Source organism: Syngnathus leptorhynchus, chromosome 19, assembly GCF_054491065.1.
Source record: "Syngnathus leptorhynchus isolate UIUO chromosome 19, UIUO_Slep, whole genome shotgun sequence".
Taxonomy (NCBI): Eukaryota; Metazoa; Chordata; class Actinopteri; order Syngnathiformes; family Syngnathidae; genus Syngnathus; species Syngnathus leptorhynchus.
In genome coordinates, this window is record NC_141213.1 from 4,457,067 (window position 1) to 4,479,668 (window position 22,602).

At 40.0% G+C, this 22,602-nt stretch overlaps 2 protein-coding genes and 1 long non-coding RNA gene across 9 annotated transcripts in view; 1 reads left to right on the forward strand and 2 right to left on the reverse strand.

Annotated features, from left to right (window-relative positions):
* Positions 1 to 16,071, reverse strand: part of LOC147041741 (uncharacterized) — a 41,363-nt gene extending 25,292 nt beyond the window's left edge. For 3 of the 5 annotated variants that reach the window (XM_085938606.1, XM_085938605.1, XM_085938602.1), the window contains exons 1-3: positions 15,970 to 16,071; positions 8,213 to 8,401; positions 292 to 405 (exon numbers count right to left, since the gene is read on the reverse strand). In XM_085938606.1, the coding sequence (XP_085794732.1) occupies positions 292 to 405; positions 8,213 to 8,399 (301 nt within the window). In that variant the 5' untranslated portion in view covers positions 8,400 to 8,401; positions 15,970 to 16,071. The other 2 variants (XM_085938604.1, XM_085938603.1) reach the window with 2 other exon arrangements.
* On the forward strand, positions 15,174 to 16,645 carry LOC147041742 (uncharacterized). Its single transcript, XR_015069124.1, has 3 exons — positions 15,174 to 15,317; positions 15,643 to 15,771; positions 15,994 to 16,645. It is a non-coding gene; the product is annotated as an uncharacterized LOC147041742 (long non-coding RNA).
* A 1,264-nt stretch (positions 16,646 to 17,909) lies between these two features.
* kcnh2b (potassium voltage-gated channel, subfamily H (eag-related), member 2b) overlaps positions 17,910 to 22,602 on the reverse strand; it is an 80,486-nt gene continuing 75,793 nt past the window's right edge. For all 3 annotated transcript variants that reach the window (XM_085938728.1, XM_085938729.1, XM_085938727.1), the window contains 6 exons: positions 22,390 to 22,535; positions 22,187 to 22,319; positions 21,932 to 22,121; positions 21,594 to 21,699; positions 21,388 to 21,477; positions 17,910 to 21,293 (listed from right to left, as the gene is read on the reverse strand). In XM_085938728.1, the coding sequence (XP_085794854.1) occupies positions 20,976 to 21,293; positions 21,388 to 21,477; positions 21,594 to 21,699; positions 21,932 to 22,121; positions 22,187 to 22,319; positions 22,390 to 22,535 (983 nt within the window). In that variant the 3' untranslated portion in view covers positions 17,910 to 20,975. The remainder of the gene's footprint in view (positions 21,294 to 21,387; positions 21,478 to 21,593; positions 21,700 to 21,931; positions 22,122 to 22,186; positions 22,320 to 22,389; positions 22,536 to 22,602) is intronic.

The following is a 22,602-nucleotide window of genomic DNA, read 5'->3' on the forward strand; positions in this document are numbered from 1 at the left end:
AATCCCATCAGTCTTATTTGGAAAGGGTTGGTTAGAGGGTCTGAGTAACCTCCCGTGGAGGCTGACAGGAAAGGGTAGCCATCATCAGAGGAGGAAGAAGGGAGCGGATGAAAGAGAGGGAGGGGAAAGCAAAATAAACAACAACAGTAATTGTATTAAAAAAAAAAAAAAGTCAACCAATGCTAATGCATCATGAATTGTTGATCGTACGGTACATTCTCAAAAATATAATTCCGAGGGACAACAAAATATCGAGAGATTTTCTCCGTTATTATCAAATCTTTTTCATACCAGATAAGAAGTCTGCTGCCAAGAACTGCTGCGGATCAACTTTAAGTGGCTGCCCATCTCCCCGATGCTCTGGGAGCGACATTGATGTCTGCCCCCCTGTGGTCACTTTACAACCTGCAGTAACACACACACACACACACACACAGACAAAACATTGGAATAAGTGCATGCTTTTATCCAAATGAACACTTGGCGTCACGGCATTTACAAAAAATAGGAACCGTCATGTACCCAAACTCTCACCTGGCGAACGGTCTCCCAAATGATGTTCCATTTAACTGATTGTTCAGGGATATTTCTTATATGCGGATGACTGCCTTTGTCTCTGTCCTCACTTGCAGCCTCAGCTGACTGAGCAACTAACACTTTGAACTCCCGGTCGCATGTACACGCGCACACACACACACACAAAAAAAAAAAAAGTGCTATTGCAGTCAGGGCGTCTGGGTTGGGTGTGACGTCCCGGGTCGCTGCCACTAGTACCTCCCCTTGTCTCCCTGACTCGTAAATGCCCTTCAACTCAACCCAGTCTCCATCTATGGGTTCCGAGCGGACTGAGGGGGATCATCCTTTATTTCATGAAATGATACAAGATGATCAATTCGACTTGTCCAGAGAAGAGGGAACACGGCGGGAAAGGGTGTCTGTCGGGAGAACGGACTACATTCTCCTCGAACAACATGTTATTGGGGATTTTAAGAATGAGAATCCGCAGGAAGGACGTACATGAAGGGAGGAGGGCAGAAAGGAGAAGGAGGGAGGCGCCAATGGCAATTCTCTCGCAGCAGCATCCACAGGATGACAGTGAGGCGAACAGACAGGATGCCAACCAAAGTCACAAACACTTCCACATGCAGACTTCGCAAAGCAGCCATTGTATTGTTTACCTCAGGAAAAAAAAAAAAGGCAAGAAGCTTATTGGATGGGGTCAATCATTAATTATGTAGATTTCAAATGAATGTCTCGTGTCTAAGAGTCTTTATGAGAAGAAAAAAATGATTTGGTGAGTTAAAAGTGAGCAATGTGTCTATGGAATCATTGAAGTGGAAAGATGGCGGATGCTGAGCTGTCTGACTTGTTGACATCACACTCAACCATTTTGTAAAAAACAAAAAAAAACGTCGGGGCGAGGACAAAAAGCCTCTTGTATTTTTTTTTATAACCGACTGATTATAATTGATTTCTAAAATCCAAACTTCGAAAACAACTGGTCCTTTAAATTCCTCCTGTCTACTCAACAAAACTGTCCCCATAAGGCAGATCACACTTACTCTTGCAAACCTCGGAAGCAGTCAAGCTATTTCCATCCCAGATTCAGGATGGTGCCCAGTGGTTTAGCTTCGCCACAACGATATAATCGGCAATAAGCCGGCAGGATAGTTGGATGTCCTCCAACTGACCTCTGTCTCACCCTGCTCTCGCTTTTGGACCTTGTCAGGGTTGCCACCACACCACAGGCACATTGTGATGCTTCATCTCAGACAGATTTGGATGACAACAATCCAAAACACAAATTTGAAATGAATGTAATACAGGTTGACAAGTGGAATATTTTTCAAAATAATTCACCAATCACTGAATACGCCACATCAAAATACTTAATGAGGTCATTTGACATGACGCCAATATTTTTTTCGGATGCTAAGCGTCTGAACGCAGCTAAATCGTTACCTGCTAGATTAAGAAATCGAAGCTTGGCCTAATTATATCTAATCTGGTCAAATTTAGCTCAACCTTTTTTTGGGAGTTGCTCCCGCTGAGGCACATTGGGTTTGATATACAGTACTGCCATATTTAATTAATACCTAAACTGGAATTGCACACCCCATCGCTAAACCCAAGGAAGCAGCGCAGCGATGGATGAAAGTATTTGTGACGACACTATTCAGGTTTGTGTGTGTGTGTGTGTGTGTGTGTGTGTGTGTGTGTGTGTTGGAGAGGGCGGACATCATTTAACGAGACAAGAAATGACACAATGAACCCTGCATAGTTGAACTGCCTGTGGTTCCAGGCATTTGACACAATACTGCAAAAAAAAAAATAATAGAGCTGCTGCAAGCAGTGTCAGTTAACCGTGACAACGTTACCGCACATTTAATTAAGATCTTCTCGAGGTGAACTTGTCAAATCACCGATTGCCTGACGAGGTGTTGACCACGCTGTTATTTTGTGAGCTGATTGAGCTGACAAAGCAATGTTCCTGTCCTCATAATCATTTTAAGATCAGTATTGACTTGCATATCCGGTCTTGCAAGAACCATTGCATGCAATTCAAGCCTATGACAATAAAGTTAACCAAAACTGGCAAACAGCATGAAACATGCCTCTAGCATCATGCGTGCTGGGATGAGATCTTGTCATACCCAATGCGTTTCCTAAAAAGCCAAAATAATGCCTCCGGCAATGAAACATCACAATATTGTAGACTTCTTTGAATTAAAACTCAATTTTCCTCGAGAAGGAAGGTGCGAAAGACACGACAGCATCCTTTCGACGCGTGTGTTTCGAGCAGCAGCTTTTCCGTGAATTCAAAGAACTTGTCAATCGATACACAATTAGGAAAATAGGAATGTATGATGTGACAAGAGAATGTTTGAGTGTCAAAATAAAGTGATGTAAGACTGTTCCATCCCTGTAGAAAAAAAAAAATCAATGATGTTCAAATTTTTGGACTAAGATCCCTTCAGTGTGGAATTTTATGGAAATGTAGTCATCTTGCTGAAAATAAAAACATTCTCCAAAATCCATCTAAAGCTTTGCATTGAGTGTTCATCTCAAAGCTATTAAAATGTGTATACCTTTTTGGGACACCAGATAAAAGCAAAAAGAAAGCCAGGCTTTTTCGCTGTAAAGCCACGGATACCAAGCGTGTGACAGACGAAAAGTATTCCGTCAAAAGAGAGACCACTTCATAAAAGGCGGCTTTAGTCCCCCCCCCCCCCCCCCCGAGCTTGGGGATTAAACCTCCATATTAAAAGACAGATTCATCCAGCAATTTGTATCAAATCACTTCAAGTGACTTAGAACTATACAGACGATATGCTGAACCCCCCCCCCAAAAAAAAACATTGTAATTCAGTCAAATCTGACATTAGAGAAAAAGTTAAGCGATAGAATGGTCAAAAAGAACAATGCCAAAGCCAAGGTAAGTGTTAGGTTAGTTTATTAGCACAATATGTGAGCAAACAAAGTGTATGAAAGGAAGAATCTGGGTTGGATACCCAACGGAATCAAAATTGGATTGCTCGTGCACACTCACGATTTATTAACACACAAGTGGAATGTGCTTGTCTACAAAACTCATCTGTTTCGAGCAATCGTATGTTCAGGTTTTTGAGGTGCCTGATTGGTTAACACTGGAATCGGGACAGCCGATCAATATAGATAAATATAGCAAAGGAAAGCCCGATATCCATCAAGCTGCTTTGTGACTTTCCGTATTAAATACACCCAAAATCCTAAACTGGCTTTTAAATGGGATTAATTGTTATTACCGCAATTAATGTTAGTTCGTACAGTTAGTGTAGTTTGTCTACCAGGCTGTTTCTAGTTTCCAGTGCCAAACAATTGCGATACGCTTTCTGGAAAATAATGAAGAGTCGATACAGTGTTTAAAAAAAGAAAAAGAGAAATTACTCATGAAGGAATGACTAAGACAATAAAAGTCCTCAATAACTGACAGACAAATGCAACAGAATTATGCAAAAGAACCCTGAAATTTCCATGAACATTCTTCATTATTACTGATTGTCAAATGACAGCAGATTAAAGCAGAATTTATTTGAGTCAGAAATCAAACGAGTCCAAAAGGAAGGAAGAAGTCCAGAACGACGACGGTAACAATTTCCGGAAAGGTAATCAACACGAGAGGCATAAAATAAACACGTTGACAGAAAGTATAAATAATCAGTCAGTGGGGATATTTATATCCAACACACACACGTGTGTGCAGAACAGCCTGGCGACCGACCGGGTGTTGACAGATGAGTCTCACAGCACCGCTGAATCACTTTGAAAGCTTTCAGACACGCCTTTGAGCATAGTTGTGCATGTGTGTGTGTTTGCTCGCTTAAGAATATGTCCGCGATTTGGGGAACGGGTTCATTGTGGCTGACTTGTTCAAAAGGGGACAAATACCGCGTCGGGTAAAGTTTAGTTGGGATTATGCAAGTAGACGTGAAGATTATGGCTGGTGTGTGTGTCTCCGTGTGTCAGACTTAAGTTGATTTGCAACAAGGCCTCCTGCCTTTAGCTGACGAGAGTGATATGGACAGGAGAACATTTTGCTGGGGACAGAGGAAATAAATAAGGCAAGAACTCCACAGACCCCCACCCAAAAAAATAAAAAAATAATAATTGCTTCAAATCAGACTGACTGCGAGTCCAAAACATCCAGAGAAACACAACTTGTTATTTGGAGGAACAGTGTGTGCTGAAAGGACAAGTTAGTCTTCCCAGAACATTATATCAGCATTTTTTTTTTTTTCCATGTGTTGACGTGATGGAATTTGAAGTGTTAGTGGACAAGACAAACAAGACTGCATGACACCTTCTTGTGACGCAAAGTTTCAAATTTGCATAGCTCAATCGATATTATTTTTGAGGGCCTTTTCATTTTTGGAGACGATTACGTCTCATTTCACCTGCACCTCGCTTTCAAAATCAGTCGGTGTAAATTGTCTCGGGATTGATGAATCAGCGGTTTGTGTTTGTTTTCGCACATGCAAACCTTCACAATAGTAAATGAAGCCTGACTGTGCACATTATTTGGTGGTGTTCAATTTTGTGAGCGTTCAACTTTCCCCCACTGCTGACGAAAGGAAGACGGATAGGATAGCGTTTGTGGGAAATAGGTGCTTCGAAGCAGAAACCGTTGATGGGCAGTCAGTGTGGCGATGAAGGCGGGATCTAGTCCTCTGAAGCATTAGGGATTGTAGAGAGAGAGGAAAAAAAGGGATTGGGGAAGCAAAGTAAAGAATTTGTAATAGCAGCAGATGGAAAAAAAAAAAAAGAATTGAAATGTTAAAAATGAAATAATATAAAAGCAGGATGAAAGTCAAATTGATGTCAAAGTAGGGTAAGGAAGGGAATAGAGGGAAAAAGGAAAGAAAGCGATTAGTCACAAATTCAACAGTCGATAAATAAAATTAAATGATAAACACATGTAATATATTTATATTCGAAATAGTTTGGCTAAACGACAGTCATTCAGCAGCGACACGCATCTCAACATGCACGGCTGTACTTGCTCTGCTAAGTATTGAAGAAAAAAAAATGAAGCTTCAAATTTGCTTCATGAACCAGTTGTGATAATAAAGAAGAAATTCAAGAGAGTCAGCCCAATGTTGAACAAAGAGCGCCATCTAGAGGAGTCAAAAAACAACTGGTTCACGACGCAAATCTGAAGTTTCATGTTGCATCACGACAGCTAAGATTAATTTTACGTTGTCAGCTCCCCACTTGACGAACAAATGACATCCCTAGACGAGCCCAGATGCCTTTATTACTACCGAGTCCGTGCATGACTTAAAAAAAAAAATGTAAATCCAAACTCAAATATGACGCAATCTGTGGGATCTGCTTGGTAAATGTGGATTAATGACCTTCCAATTCTATCATAACATGCACAAATACCGCTTGGTAACCATGGTGACACAAGCTGCCCATTCCATCATGCCATGCAAAGCAGCAAGAGACGACAGGCAGGCGACTTAACATGCACAACACAGTCACCGACATCTATCCCTACTGAGGCACCAAAAAACACTGAATGTCAATAAGGCAGCGAGGAGGTCCTAAAGTCACAAATCAGCTTAGCTTAATAGTTCACGTTTTTTTTTTTTGCTTTCGGGCTCATTACTCAGGGTTCTATCAGGCTCAAGTGTAAACTGTCATGTGAAAACGTGTCTCTTATTTATTCTAATTTGTTGAATCATGCATAAACTAGCAGTTAAGTGAACTGCAAGTGGTTTGTAACAACTGTTCTGATTAGTCCTGCTTAGTTGTTAAATATAAATTTGAGATAAAAGTAAAAATAAAATAAAATAAAAGTCCGACTATGGCCATAATTGGCATTTGCAGATGAGCGAATAACCGCAATCATTTAATTTGGGAATTGTGGGATCTTTCTTACCGGGCTTTTGCACCCCCTGAGCTTTTTCTTCTCCATTTTCCAATCCTGTACCTGTGTGTGCACAAATACACATACACGGAAGCACAGAAAAAAAAAAAAAGCAAAGACATTACCATCCATTGGATTACTAGGGGCTGGACGATTAAAAAAAAAAAATAAATAAATCCCACCATATAGTAAAGATTTCTGATCAAGAAATAGGCCCGAATCTAATAAAGAGAAAAAACTGACCCGGAAAACCACAAGTCTTATTAAAACGGGACCTTTTTACAGTCATTGGGCACAACTACTATTAATACCACATGGAGCAAATACATTGGCTGGTCACGATGCAGGATGCAAGACCAAGATGAGAAGCTTGCCAGGTCACTGCACTTGCTTTATCTTCCATGTACGTATGACTCAAAACAAGTCAAACAGGCCGTGAGTCAAAATAACAGATTAAATGTAAACAAGGACAGGTGTCGCAATACAAGATTTTAGCGTATCAGTTTGATGTCAACACTGGCGACTCGGTCGAACGGATTACGAGGTAATAAAATAATATTCATTGGGCCATATGTTTTCAAATTAATAGTACAAATAATCCGCACAATCAATTTATAAAGTGAGTTATAAACATACAAATTGTGAATGTGAATATATTCAAGTAACAGTGGTAAGGGAATATTTTGAAATACTGCTGGAAAAATTGAAGTCAAATGTGCAACCGCGCGTTTTCAACTGCGACATGAAGTAGATGAAAAAAACACAAAGCTCCAAATGCATGTGGCACTCATAGATACAAGATGCTATGAGTGCATATGAATAAACACGGATATTTGTAGCAGAGTCATTTAAAAGAAAAAAATGATGGGGAAAAAAAAAAAAAAAAGAAAGGGTGCTTTCAACATCCAACTTGCTCACAGACAGAGGACAATAACAAGCAGACTGCCTCACCCTGCATGTCAGCACGTCTGCGTTTGTCCAAATGTGCAAAGCGTGCCAGAGCTGATCACTGGCAACACCACCCACAGCCTGTCCCGTAGCTGGCTGTCACTAACCAGTGCCCATACACAGTCTGACTGTCTGACCCGAGCGTCTGAGGAGCCACAACAGCTCTGAGAGCTGAGTCATCGCTGCCCGCTTTAACTGTCACTTTCTTGATTTGATAGCAATGTATCTTACCTTGCAACAGCTATTCATATTCAATTAAAAGCCACTCCAGGAGCATCAGCCACCTAACATAATCATAATAAACATTTTTTGCAGGGTCAAAACTAGACCTATGACCATCTGGATGGTAATTAGCTGCAACACTGTAAGATCATTTGACTAGTTTATTCAACGCAGTGGCCGCTAGTCCGTATATCCTCAGACTATACGCCCGGTGGCTGAATGACATCCAAGCGTATCTAAAATGGCAGCTGCCAGCTAGGCTCCAGCGATGCCCTGATACCATCCGTCATTTGAGGGCATCTGCGCTTTATACGGTATTACATAAAACGAAATATTATGCTGGTGCATACTCAAGGGTTTTAAAGGAGTCAGAGAAGGTTCATTGTTTACAAAAATTGGATTGTACAGTTGCTACTCAATGTTAACAAAGATGTCCAAGCAAAACAATAACGTGCAGTAGTGTTGTGAAAGGAGCAAGCAAATATGGGAAATAGAATAGTCAAACAATAACGTGAGCAGAAATGAAAAAAAAAAAAAAAAAAAAAGTCAGTCTATATAGAATGGTGTTGATGTTTTAAATAAAGTTGCTTGTTAAGACACCCAGCATGCAAAACAAAGTCACTCACTCACCTGCACTGTCATCATCGTTGTCCAGCAAAGGGATGTAGTCAGTCTTGCCTACGGTCTCCCCGATTTGATCATCGAAGGTCTCCGCCTCCAATTGAGCCACAAAATCCCTTTCCACTCGGCTTTCCGGACCTTGCTGAGGAGCACTGTCCACCAGAGCGTCGCTTAGACTCAAGTCTAACTCCGCCATGGCTGAAGATAAGACACAAAACCATTAATTCCATACAAGAACTCACAATCTGGAAATACAAACTTAGACACAAAAATAAGTTAAACCCGTTAGTACTTCTGCATCTTCTCATCTGTTTCTACTTGGTTGATTGACTGCAGTCCTGTTGACAGTCTCATATTATATACACAAAACCCAGTGAGCTGTAGCAGCTTCAGTTTATCAAATGTAATTTGCATCTTCAATGAGCCCAAAACTTGTTTGTCTTTCCTGTTGTCAAACTGCCGTTACCGAGTGTTATGTTAAAACAAAAACTGTGCAAAATATGACCACAAGATAAGATTTTCCTGAGTCACATTGTGTCATCTTCCAAATATAATGGTACCAGCTGGCCGTTGCACTTTCCTGCTCAGCGACTGTCTGTATTTATCTGGTCAACATCCTCCCTATCTTTCCGACATTGCCCTTCACCTCTGAAGCCTCCTCTCAAATTAACCTCACATCTCGCTGAAATGGGACACTCATTGTCAAGTTGTTGCTCAGGGGGTGACGCATGAGATCGCATCTGCTGCCAAAATGCAATCATTTCACAGCAAATTCCAAAACAATTGATCAAAACCTTTCAAATGATTCTGATTTTTCACCCAAGGGGGGTGTCAAAAACAAGACCGCTTAACCAGAAATACAACCCTGCAGCCCCATCTGCTGGATTAGCAATTTACTACATCTTTATTACGCCATGAAATGCTTTAAATTCCTTTTGGCATTCAGTGGCTGAGCCAAAACCAGACCCGGAGTATCATAACCACGCCTATCATAACCAGCACCCATCCCCCTCCGGCTTCCCTGACTGCATCAGGCAGGCAGGGTGTGCCGCAGGAAGACTGCTGCAAACTGGCTCCACCACAACGACCATACTAGTCAGAAACTGCCCTAGTTACCTTTTTTTTTTTTAACACGCCAACATCACCGGTGTGTGGTTCTGTCTCATACTATTTAATCTAACAACATTTTGATATGCGACACAGTGTATAAATCTTTCCCACTGAAGTTTTCTTTTGTTGGTCGCCACATCAAGCTCACAGCTTTTGGTGTGGCCACTCGGAAACAATCTGGATTCAGCAGAGGAAGGAAACCAATGAAAAAGGCACTTTCCACTTTCCATTGTGTTGTCTGCTTCTGAAACGTGTGTGTGTGTGTGTGTGTGTGTGTGTGTGTGTGTGTGTGTGTGTGTGTGTGTGTGTGTTTGTGTCTGCGCATGCGTTTGTGGATTACTCATGTGCAGTTGTGTGTGTGTGTGTGTGTGTGTGTGTGTGTGTGTGTGTGTGTGTGTGTGTGTGTGTGTGTGTGTGTGTGTGTGTGTGTGTGTGTGTGTGTGTGTGTGTGTGTGTGTGTGTGGTTTTGGCTCGTTTTCGTTCATGGGAGCGCGAGCCATTGCCGGCTGCCAGAAAAAGCAGAGGTGAAGGTTAAGCTGCTTTTTAATCTGCTTCCCAACACATCTCGATATTGTATGTAAACACAAACACACCCAAACAAGTACAGAGAAATTAAATTCATGAAGAACAGTTCCCCCCATCAGGACATCCTGAAAATATGACCAAGCACAACATATCAAATGTTTTTATCTTTCCACCTTTTATAAGTGAAAAGTTGCAATCATAAAATAATTTGCTGTTCCATCCCAAATCCTGATTCGCACATGCTTTTTAGAACACGACACGATGAAGAGAGACACCCTGTCGATATGCAAGGAATAATTAGACATGCGTTGTGACCTCCATATATGCTTACTACACAAAAGGGTGGGGACAGTGAAGTCTCCTGTGACTGTTAACTTGACACTTTGGTCATCATGGCTGGCAGCGTTCCACCTTGGTTACGCCTTTTGCTAGACTGCCGGAAGAAGGCAAATTCCCGAGACTGACTTTTACACCGATTCATGTCGAAAGTTGTTTGCGTCAAGCCTTTAGCGTCAGGAGTTTTCTTTCAGGATTGGAACGCTGCACTGTTAACAGTTGAGCAGTGTCTGCAGAAAAAAAAAAAAAAAAAAAAAAATATATATATATATATATATATATATATATATATATATATATATATATATATATATATATATATATATATATATATATATATATATATATATATATATATATATATGGGGCAGAACCGTTTTAATAACCTATAATTATGAGAGCTAGCATGGCCAAAGCATTGCCGTATAATGGCGAGATAACTGGTTCGTGGTCGACGATGTCAGGGCAATCGACTCTCGAGGGTTATGTGAAATGTAAAAAAAAAAATTAATAATAATAATAATTTAATATAAATAAATAAATAATAAAAATAAAAACATTAAAATATTATATTAAAATAAACACAAATTTCTATATCAGTTATCGTACGAAGGTCAGGGAAGCTAGATTTTGGACAATTCAACGTGAATATTGGATTTTTCCAGCCTATTCTTGTGTGCTAGAGTTCATGTTGAGAAAAGCGTTCCCAGTTGCGCATGCAGCATGAACCTTGTTCGCTTAGGTCATGAAAGCAAATGGGGGTAGGGAAGAAACAAGACACTGTCATGTGATACCTGCTCACACCACGTAAATCACAACCCCATGAAGGCCAATCGGGGAACCTCCAACTGTCATCCCATTAAGACCGACTTACTTACCAAAATACCTTCTAACTTTAAAAGGGAATGATTTGCAAAGCCAAGGTGAAATTAGGGCACATTTTGTTGACACGAAAATTGCAATAATTCTAAAACCACCACCACCACAAAAAAAAAAAAAAAAAAGCCCTTGCTAAGATTTTCTTTACTTTTGAGAGTGCACACATTTACGTGTAAAATGTTCATGCGTTCATCGCAGCAATCTTGCGAAGATGCTATCGCTAACATTCCATGTAGGTCAGTCACCGTGGCTCACAATCACAGCTTTGTCAACATCCACATGCATGCAAAGGAACACACACACGAATTGTATGGAAGGTAGGAACCCCAAACTTTTGAAATATATTCTAGAACTTTGTGACATCTATCTCTACGTTTTTGATCATGAATAGTCTGTCCTTATAAAATGTATAATATAAATATATAATATATAAATTATATATAATTTATAATAGAATTTATATAATTTATAAAATGTATATTTATTATAATTTAATTTATATATAAATATAAATTCTAATAATTCTGTTTCCTACTTTTCAAGAATACTACTTAACAGTGTCCTGAAATGTGACACACCCAAATACGAAAAATATTCTCGATGGTACACACTTCTCTCATTTTACATGCACAAGGAAGCTGCCAATCAAGAACCTTCAAAATTACTAAGGAGTGGGGGGGGGGGACATGCTAGAGATCAGGCTCTGCAACTACTTGGACTGCAAGAAATGATGAAACTTGCAACACACTGACGAAAAAAAAAGAATCAACTAAGGAGACAAAGACAACGCCCGCAGGCCTCTGGCTTGTTATCCAATGCTGGGAGTGGCGCGGTGCCTCAAGGAGACAAGATAGATATGTATGTGGTGTAATTAGTCTCATAAGACCAAAGATGGGAACTCCGCTTCCGGAAAATAAAAAACCCTGCCACGGTTTGGAGTTCACCACTGGTGCTTTGACTCAACCAAAAAGTTAGAAGTGGCATAGAAACCACATTTCACGTTGCGACCTATTATGAACCTTGACGTTAACAATTTAATTGAATTGAACCGAATAAAGGAGGTCGCACACACCTTTGGAAGCTTGTTACGTAATAGAGGATAAAGTGTGTGATGTTAAAGCTTCTAAGAAGCAGAGAATCCAAAATTAATGACTTAATCTCTTAAGGATAACTACACTAAAGGTTCAATAAAAAGTCAGAAGCTTCTGGAAAACGTAATTGGTACGGTTTGAAAACCAGAATCAGAAAGCAGAACCAGGATTGGTTCATGTGAAATAATTTAACTTGCACCATAAGGCAGCATCAAAAAATGATGATCATAATTCTTTCATGTGAATCTAAGAAATAGAAGTGCAGAAAGTTGTTTTTTTTTTCCCCCACAAAACTTAACTACAAGAATATACCATGAACATCAATAATTTAACAGTATGTCTAGTCTAACTGTACATCAAGCATACATAAATCATAATATTATATAATATGCAAAGTGTCCATATTTGAGATTTAAACAGGTCCACAACTAGTCTAAAGTGTTTTAAAAACAGTTGCAAGAAAATCGCAATGACGCAAGAGCCACAGTAGGCAAAGAATTGACACAATTGTGTCATTTGGAACTTTAAAATCGGGAGAACTTGGCTTTGTCTGTACCTTTACCTCAATTTTTATGCTGATTATTATTATTTTTTTAATCAGGTGTTATTATACCAGTGTGAACATGCATAAGTGTGAAATTGTGTAAATGACACAGAATTCCCAAACACGTGTAATATTCAGAACTTGATACAATTCGAGTTCATGTGTGATCAGACTGACAGGTAGACTTGTTCTCCCGTCCCATCCTGATTGCCCCCCCCGCCGCTTCCGAAAGGGAGACACAGTGATGAATGAATTGGCTGTATAACCACAATGGTTTCAGCTCAACACATTTACACAAAGTATCTCTTTGGGAACTATGCCCCATTGTTGCCTGGCCGGGGTTAACACATTGCACTGGAATGCCTCGCAGCGCGCACACACACACACACACACACACACACACACACACACACACACACACACACACACACACACACACACACACAGAGGTCAATCCAAAACAAACAGCAAGCGGAAACATGGAAATACCTTTGTTGAAGTCTTCACATTATTTTCATACGAAAAGCATTTAATAACAGTAAGGGCTGCATTAAGTTAACTTGGTGATATCTCTGAAAATCCTTAAAGAGCACAGAACAGACCAGAAGGAATATAAATCTTGTGTACTGATTTGAAAATTTGGTCAAGCACTAAATATCCACTCGAAATGGATAAAGACAATGCTCCCATTGAATGGCTTAAGTGCGTCCCTACTTCAACCTTTCCGTGCCCCTGAGTGCCAGGTGACCCCACATCTAGTTCCAAGTCAGATAAGAGCGGCCAAGCCCGATTGCTGACACTCTGATCCAGCTGCCGCCGCTGTTGTTGTTGTAAATGTGGATTACATTGGGAGCGTTTCACCCAGCGCCCTCGCACTCCTCTTTGCCATCCATCCCTCCATCATTTCATTCAGTCAATCTGTAGTTGTCACGCAATCTCAAGAGTTCAAACATTCACACTGGGGTGGTTCACCAAAATAAACACACACGCTGCAACGACATCAGACACATCTGTCTTTTGGGCTGCTTTGGAGATAATGCCCTGTCAAAAAACAAAATCCAATTTTTAATATTTTTATTAGAATGCTGGGCAAATATGGACTTCTAAATTCAAATTGCCCGCATTATTTGAAAGCACCGTTTTAGACATTATTCAGAAATATGTGCACAGGTCGGTTAGTTCAATAATTGAGGTATCAACAAAGCCATTACCTCGGTTTGCGCATTGATTAAAAAAAAAAAAAAACACATAAATTATGAATATTGCATATTAGAGCCAGAGATACCCATTAGTAACCCAATATAAATTCAATAAAGTGACTGGAAATCCTAAATCGAATTGATTAATCAAATAAACAAATCATCTATATTAAAAAAATAAAATAAAAATGGGCTAAAAAGCATCAGCATCAACCCTTGTTTTCTGGAGAAGGCCACACATTTAATATTCCATAACAACTGTGAAGTATCTGAGGTTGGCAAGGAGATGCAGAATATTCAACATGACCGACAAAAGGGATACAAATGAGCTGTCTAATTAGAACATCTTTGAGACTACAAGTACTTGTTATAGAATAATACAAATGCATACATCACTTGAAAAAGGTCACCACAATCCTTACTGTAACATTCCCTATGATGGCAGAGAGATTAAAATCTCTTACAGTCATCGAGGCCTTTTTGGATGTCTACGAGGAGTATTTAGGAAAAATATTAGTCTGGTCAAATCGATTTCGATGCTAATCTTTCCAACATGTTATGTTCATTTGATTGGAAAATGTGCAATGATTTTAAGATCATTTTCAGAGCCTTGGTCTAAATACCTCATCGCATCGGGGTCTGAAGACGAAGAGTTTTATGGTGATTGGATCAGGTTCATAAGAAGTTCAAGACTTCAGATCAGTCCCACCTCTGATTCCCAACTCAGTAATCTGACACTGACAGTGGAGGATTGGCGAGTAATCTGGATAGATGGGGGAGGGAGGGAGCAAAGGAGAGTGACAATCCTCTCAGGGGGTTTTCCCCAAGATTGAATCAATCGTCTAATTATTGTAAATCAAGAAAATCAACGAATGGACAGGTCGCATTCTATATTAAAGTTTTCCAAATCAACTTCCTTGTGATATGAAAGTTATATGACAATTTACTGTTTTATAGTTGACGTGACTCGCCCCTCAGATTTTAGGGAAAAAACTGTGAGAACTACAAAACAGCATGGAATAACAGAACTTGTCATTTTCCAAGATGTGCTGAATAACATGAACTGTTTTATTTAAATTAGAAAGATGTTGATTTTACGTTGTAGAGGATCTCATTGCCTTTAGTAATTGGTTTTGTTAGAAAAATGCGAACATTTAGAATTATATAGCTGTTCTTTAAAATGTTATTATAGAAGAAAAACGATTATTGTGCAGAACAGCGTGGCGCGCGTACAAGTTTCCTACGTTATGAAAATAACCTGAACGCACCATGTAATATGCGTGATTCTGCGCTCCTCGAACGTACTTGTAAATCACCGTAGTTACAGTTAACTATAAAACTTCAAAAACAAACATAATTACAGACATTGTATATTGAATGAGTGCAACGATGCAAGACATCAAAAGGTGTGGCTGCAGCAGGATGAAAAGGTTTGAACTTCACATTTGATTTACAACAGAACGTTCAATAATTAAGTGTTTAACCTTTTGGGATGAATGGGCACGATGAGGCGATGATTTGATTTAAATTGACTTTCCTGGGGGTGCAGAAAAAAAAGGTGTGAAGGTTCTTTGGCATTCACACAGTTATAAACATACAACCTAACTCTTTCCCAGACTCAGACAGCAAATGAATGATCCACCAGAGACAGCATGACACTCAACCTCGCTTGCGTAACTTGACTGGAAGATCGCTGACATACGAGCTCCTCAGCATCGGGTTGACTTTTTTTTTTTTTTTTTTTTCACTTGCCAGCTATGCAACGCATGTGAATTGTCCAGTTTGTGTTGACGGGGGACTGGAGAGAGACAGGAAACGAAGCGTGTGCAGCTTCTAATTAACAGAAAAGGGCGCGGACATTCCAACTGCGCACTCAAATAGAAAGTACGTATTTCCGACCAGCACCTGAACGCACCATTACCCTGCACACACCGTAATGTGAGATCACTCATCCAAAATCACCGTCGTGTCACTGCTACTGACTTCAGCTACCCACCGACTAACTTTGCACGCACTGCTAACCCTGCGCAATTCTTTGTAAAGCAGGCACAGCATAAAGATGATATCTTTATCTTGACTCACCGATTGTTGTCTGCTTTTTGGCAGTTTGTCGGAAGACTCGGAGCGTCGCTGTCACCGCTACCGTCCGCCCACTAGAGAAAGCACTGCCCTGGCTGCAGACGAACCTGCTCGCCCATGCGGAAGCTCTAAGCCAATCACAAGCTTGAAATATGATTGACTTGTCTTTTGACCAATCAAATTCAAAGTTGTATGCGCATGGCAAGTGACTGGACCAATCACGGCATTTCAAATGTTTAGCAGATTCGTCGACGTCAACAAAATGACTTTTGACAGACACAAGGAGCTTTCAATAGAAAAGTTCGACTCCTTTTACGGTTGGGCCGAACCAATCGCCGGGATAGTAAAACCGGGCAACTGGGAAAGGCACTTCGGACTGGAAGACTCCCAAAAGCGTCTGTTTGGCTCGCTGAAAATGTCACTGCAGAAAAAGCATAATCCCATTTTGAATGCATTCGTTTATTTTTTTTTATTTCTCCTCTAATATATAAATACATCTAATGAGTGACGGGGATTATGAGTAGAGGAGACTCTATGTCTCATATGACATATGGAATTCTAGTGACACCTTGTGCCCAAAATGGCAAAGACTAGTTGTTGGCAAAGGTTATCCTGACGTGTGACCTCATTAAACTATTGTTAATCTGGAAATGACGTAATCATTTAGTCATCCCTGCATGAGGAAGCGCTTCTATTTGTGTTTCATGCAGAGGCGGATCAAGCATTTGATGCCTGGCCCTTTCAGAGAAGACCCACCCAGTCCATAAAAGCAATGTAGTCATTATTACAAATCAACAAACACAGTAAAACATCCACACAATTTCATTTTCAAAGATGTTTATTGAAATAAATATTTGTATTTTTTAGAAACTTCAACCAGTGATAATGCTATCACACAATCAGAACCTGGAGCTGCCCCATTTCCCCTTTAAATCTCTCCGAAATATGATATGAAATAAGAATGAATTTGCATTTATCCAAGAGTGACAGTGGAATTCAATATAGGGACTTCTACAATATTAGCTATTGATTATAAAGTAGCAGTTTTTCCCCCCCACACATTAACTTTGAAGCCAAATGTCTGAACAAAATTGAAATGGAATTTAATGGGGGAAAACACAGCATACATGTTGAAAACTGAACTCAGATGTATGAACAAGAGACATTCCAAGCGTTTGAGCCTTTAACCCTCAAGGGCATTAAAGCAAGGTTTGCAATAATTAAGGTGCACTTTATTTAGCTTCCTAAATCAAGTGCTCCTCAAACTTGGGAGACAGTTGTGTCCAGGACTGACACACATGCATCACTCCATTACAGCAGTTTGTAAATAAAGATACAAATATGCAATAATATTGTATCTTCTAGATTACTATTTCTTCCTCCCTCCCATAACCTGGGAGTATTATGTATGCGTACTGTACTGTATATATAAATATGACTCTCCCATAATTTGGAAGATTGTTGTGATCCACTCTACATACGATTTGCAAGCATACGGCAGAAGTCGGCTGTTTTGCACGTCAAATCCTCTCATTTCTGCAAGATTTTCAGTGCAGCATGCAAGTAAAAATGTGCACAAATTTGAAAAGTCTTTCGCTTGGTCATCTTCTGTCCCCTCACATGACAGGGCACGTTTTTCCTCCTAAGAAATTAGAGCAAACTTTATTCACAATATCCTCTATATTATTCTGCATTTCAAAGCATGCCAAAGAATTGTTTCCGTTTCTGCATAGTGCTGGCTATACGAGTGCCAAAGTTTTGATAGCTTTACAAGAAGTACAAGTCGGTATGTACAGACAAAGAGTGACGCGAGTAGATCCAGTATTGTGTAAACCTCAAGTGCTCAAAATATCTACAAATACAAGTCTGTTGGAACTCATATAGAAAGTTGAATAGAGCTGAAAAATTGCTCCAACGTATGGAAGAGCTAGCAAGCGAGTGTGTGTCTGGAAGAGTGCAGGCGCTAATTGATTTATTCAGTTCCTCATTTTCCAACTGTATTTAAAACATTTTTCATTTCAACACACCTTCCCATCTCATGCACGACCACCTCTGGTGCAATTTCAGCGTCTTCTTTTTTTTTTCTTTCAAAGTGTACCCATAGCAATTTAGGATGCAGTATGCATTACATAATATATTCTCTAGCATTGAAATTGTACGCTTAGGTCTACCGACACTTACAAGGTCAAATAATATACAACCACATTCTACATTTGAGGTCATAGTTCTGAATGTAAAATTACAGTTCAGGCCACTAGGTGACTTATTGTACTCAAACAAACAAGCAAACAAACACAAATTCAAATAACACTCGCTACAGTACATGAGATGCCAAAAAAAAAAAAAGTACAGTGTAGACTGGCTTCGTGCTGGATATATGAAGTCAGTAATATTTAGTTACCTCACTGACAAAATACGGTATACGTAGAAATTAATTGGACTAAAACATGTCTGTGCTTCTTTTGAATGGTTGTTGCTAGAATGCACACAAGAAGAGGAGAAGCAGCATAAAGGATTAGTGGGGAGGGTGTATCCAATTTTGTAACTTGTTTTAGGAAAATTGTCAATGCTGAAAGTTGTAATGTGGAAACTTAAAGTTATTATTGTTATTATTAAAAATCAGTTGACTTCCTTTTCATTCCAAGCCATGACCAAAAATATATCATCAATCCTCGTTTTGTTGTTACAGGCAGCACCCTCTCACTTTGGTTCGATACTAAAGTGCGTCACGGCCGTGTATTCCAATTACTGACATAATGAGGACAAAGTGATAATAAAGTATATTGTCTCTTATGGTGGGTGATTAATCACTGGATTAAAATGACAACATTGTTCATCAATCATTTCCTGTATTCTATAAATTTGGACTCGCCTGAGTGTCCATGAGCACATGAGCACACTGGAAAAAAAAAAACAACAACAACATAATGATCCGGAAGAAACATGATTTGACAGTTAAAAATTAAATAATTCATAGAGGAAAAAAAAATAACACCCAAAATAAATAAATAAATAAACAAGCTTTGACCAGCAAGCAGCAAGATACAATCTTTAAAATGCCGCCTTAAAAGGGAAATACCCCAGAATTGAAGTTTAAAGTTGTGACTGCAAATGTTGACTCTTTTTTTTTCTTTTTAAATTGTTTATCAGACAAAGAAAACTGAACCAAAGGCCACTTTCCTGAGTCTCTAGGAAACATTTGCACGGTTTAAAATATAAAGTGCTAAAAGGTGAGCGGAAGGTGTTGCGGCTGCTACAAATCACTTTAAAGGACGATTGCACTAAGCTTCCTGTCGATTCACGCACAAAATTTCAGGGGAAGACGCTCGGAAAAGTGGGATTAAGAATCTAAAAAATATGTCTGTAGTTAGGCTGAATTGATGCTAATAAGCGATGACTTTAATTTCACCATTACAAACTTTAAATACGACCGTGAGTGAAAAAAAAAAATGTTCAGGGTTCATTAAAAACATTTATTTTTCCTCCAATTTAATTTCAGGTACCATTTGAAATAATTTGATACCTCAAATGAAAATATCTTTTTTTTTATAGTTTGCTCAATAATGAAGACGACTCATACATGACATTTCTTTCACCCTGTGTGCCCGAGCAACGTCATACTTTCAAGTTTTCTTTTTTTCTCGTTCTCATATTTTAGTTCAGAATCTGTCTGGCGTAACAAGTGGCTCTATAAATTCTAAAACATAACGCTGAAGGATTAAAAAATCTCGGGCATACTCACATGATCTTGAAACTATTTTGAAAGTTCATATTAAAGGGATTTTTTTTTTTTTACATGTGCTGCTTAGATCCACAAAACAAAACATTGATGCCTATTAGTTAAGACAAACTAACCTAGGGTGGAAAACCTCAAATCAAAACACATGCACAGATACATAAAAGTCAAATGATAACATCAAGCGCACTCACTCATCTCTTCTTGCCAGTGTTTGCATATTGTACTGTACATAAAATAATGGCGCATTCGTCTGGTCGTAAACTGTCCAAGTAGCTTGAGTAGCTCGTGACTGCTATGTACAATTTATAAGCATTCTGGGTACTTAGGTGAAAAACAATGGACCAGTGAAATCTGAGGTAGCAAATTCAACAATGATAAAACTTAAAAACCCCACCGCGGACGTCGGCGCTTCTGCAAACAACTCAAACGAGCGAAACCGGGATTTGATGTTTGTGTTTTGTTAAGTCAATTTAGCCACAACTGCGACACCATCCAGGCATGCTTGAGGGTTGGTTCACCCGTGAGAAAATGTTGACCTTGGTTCTGGTAGGGCAGCTGATATGTTCATCAAGAAAATTCATGGCTTTTTAACCCTCCAGTTCCCACCCCTGAGGTGCAAACCAGCCAGCTAGTCGAGTGTGCTCTTGGGAATTAGGGCGGAGCTTTTTCTCCACCTCATGGCGCGGGACGTCGGGGGGGACGGGGCGAGGAACCGTTGACACAATGGGACAAGCAGGTTTCCTGTTAGGCCAGCTAACACTACATTTTGACCGACCGATTTATGAGTTTTTCTTTTTCTTTTGGAAGCGCCACTGACACATAAGAATAGTTGTTTCAGTGCAAGACGTGATGGCTACTTGTTTCGTTATTATTCAGTCTGCTTCTTTTCTTTTTTTTTTTTGTCTTTACATGTATTCGATAAATCATCCAAGACTGGATTCAGCAGTAAAGGGATACTCCTATAGGATTGCAGTCGTTTGAGAGTGATGTCACCCTCAGGATCCATTTGAGTTGCCTATCAGAGCACCTCGCTGCTCTTTTTGGGGAGGGGAGGTTCAAAATGAAGAAGAACTTTGGGTGTTCATGCAGAGTGGGAAGAAACCTGGATGAGAGAGGCATCAACCTTATTTTATCCTCTGGATTGAGGCCGTTCTTAAGGTCACTGGAGGGTTTTGGTTGTAAAGTTTGAAATAGGGCCAATAAGGATACATCGTCCTCATTTTTCTCTCACCGTAGAACCTTCCCGTTCTCTGGACCCGTTGCTTCTTCCTTAGCTCTCCCCTGGGTCCGAGCTGTGTCTCTGCGGTGTCCGTGAGTCCTGAGGTGTATGTGACTCTTGGAGAGACAACCTCCTTTGGGTTTCAGAATCCTGGGAAAATAGCCGCATTGCAGCCGTTTGCTCACCCCCAACCTCGATGCACGACTCCGGACCAAATTCCAACCCTGTTCTTCTTGAACTCATCCCAGGAAATGCATCTGATCCCGAACCATTGCCTGAATGTAAATCGACTATCAAAGGCGAGTCCTGCAGTTGTCGAGATTCTGGAGATGTGGCTGGGAACTCCTCAAAGTCCTGAGAATCCAAGATCTGGAGGAAAGAAAAACGGTGTCGGTTATAAAAACGGTTGAAGCGTCCTTATTTAATACTTTTTTTTTTTCACATCAACAGATATGTATTTAACCTGTGATAAGGAGGCCAGGGTGTTTGTCTCCAATTGTGTAACAGGCGGAACTTGTTTCTCTCCAGTGCCTGGATCAGCGCATGGGGAGGCCTGTGAGTGAGATACCATTATTAGAGCAAGAAGTTATTCATCTTCTCCTACGTTGTCATACAAACATATCCCCGAGTGAAGATTTGGACATAAACTGTATGTTATCATGTTTCTACCTGAGGCGGTGATGATACAGCACTGTAGGCGGGCGGGACCAGAGCCATTTGTCTCTGCAGCAGCTGCATGATGGTTCCAATATCTGCTGACATGCGAGTTTCCAATCTGCACACAATATCAATTTCATCATCAACTTATATTAGTTTTGAAAATCTCCAGTTTCCAGTTGATACTTGTTCTATTTAATTTGAGAGGGAGTGGAAAAAAAAATTGCATATTTTTAAATTGTACATTTTTTATTCAAGCTATATAATTAAATTATTTCTGATGACTCATATATGAATAACACAAGACATTTTTTTGACTAAATCCAAAAAGCAGGATTTATATTTCATACCTGTTAAGTTGTTTTTGCAGCAGGTCAAGGCGTGTTTCCAGCTGGTTGCGTTGCTGGCGGCTCAAGCTGTGCAAAGGTGTGCTGAGGGCTGGGGGCGGGGCTAAACTACAGCTGGGAACTTCTTGGTACTGAGCACCCCCTCGATTTTCCCCCCAGAAACTGAAAATGTTGGACACACCTGAGAGGGCACCTGAAGACAAAAGAGAGGAGAATGATGACTTTCAAAAGACGAGTCGACGTGGCGACGCTTTTTACCTGACAATGCATTGCAGGTGTTGCCCGTCTTGACTTCCCCATCTCCATCGGTGCTCTCGGTGAAGGCTTTGTGTGCCGCCTGGCCGTGATGGTTCTCCATCATTGCAGACATTGTTACAACTGACTCTTCTCTCTTTCAGATCAGGACATAATCACAATACGTTTTGGTACACTAAACGTAATCATTGATTTTCAATTTTTACCTCATCCCCGCTGGAATGGGAAGACACTGAGTCACGATACCGCCTCTTTGCTGCCTCTTGACGTTTTTGGTTATGGGCTGCTTCTCTTTCTCTTCTTCTATTGACAGACTTGTGGGACTTTTTAATTTCACCGACATCTGCGTCATCTGGTGAGGGAAGTGAGAAAAAAAAAAGGTGAGAATTTCATGTCAGGCATTTCTTCTTATGATGTGT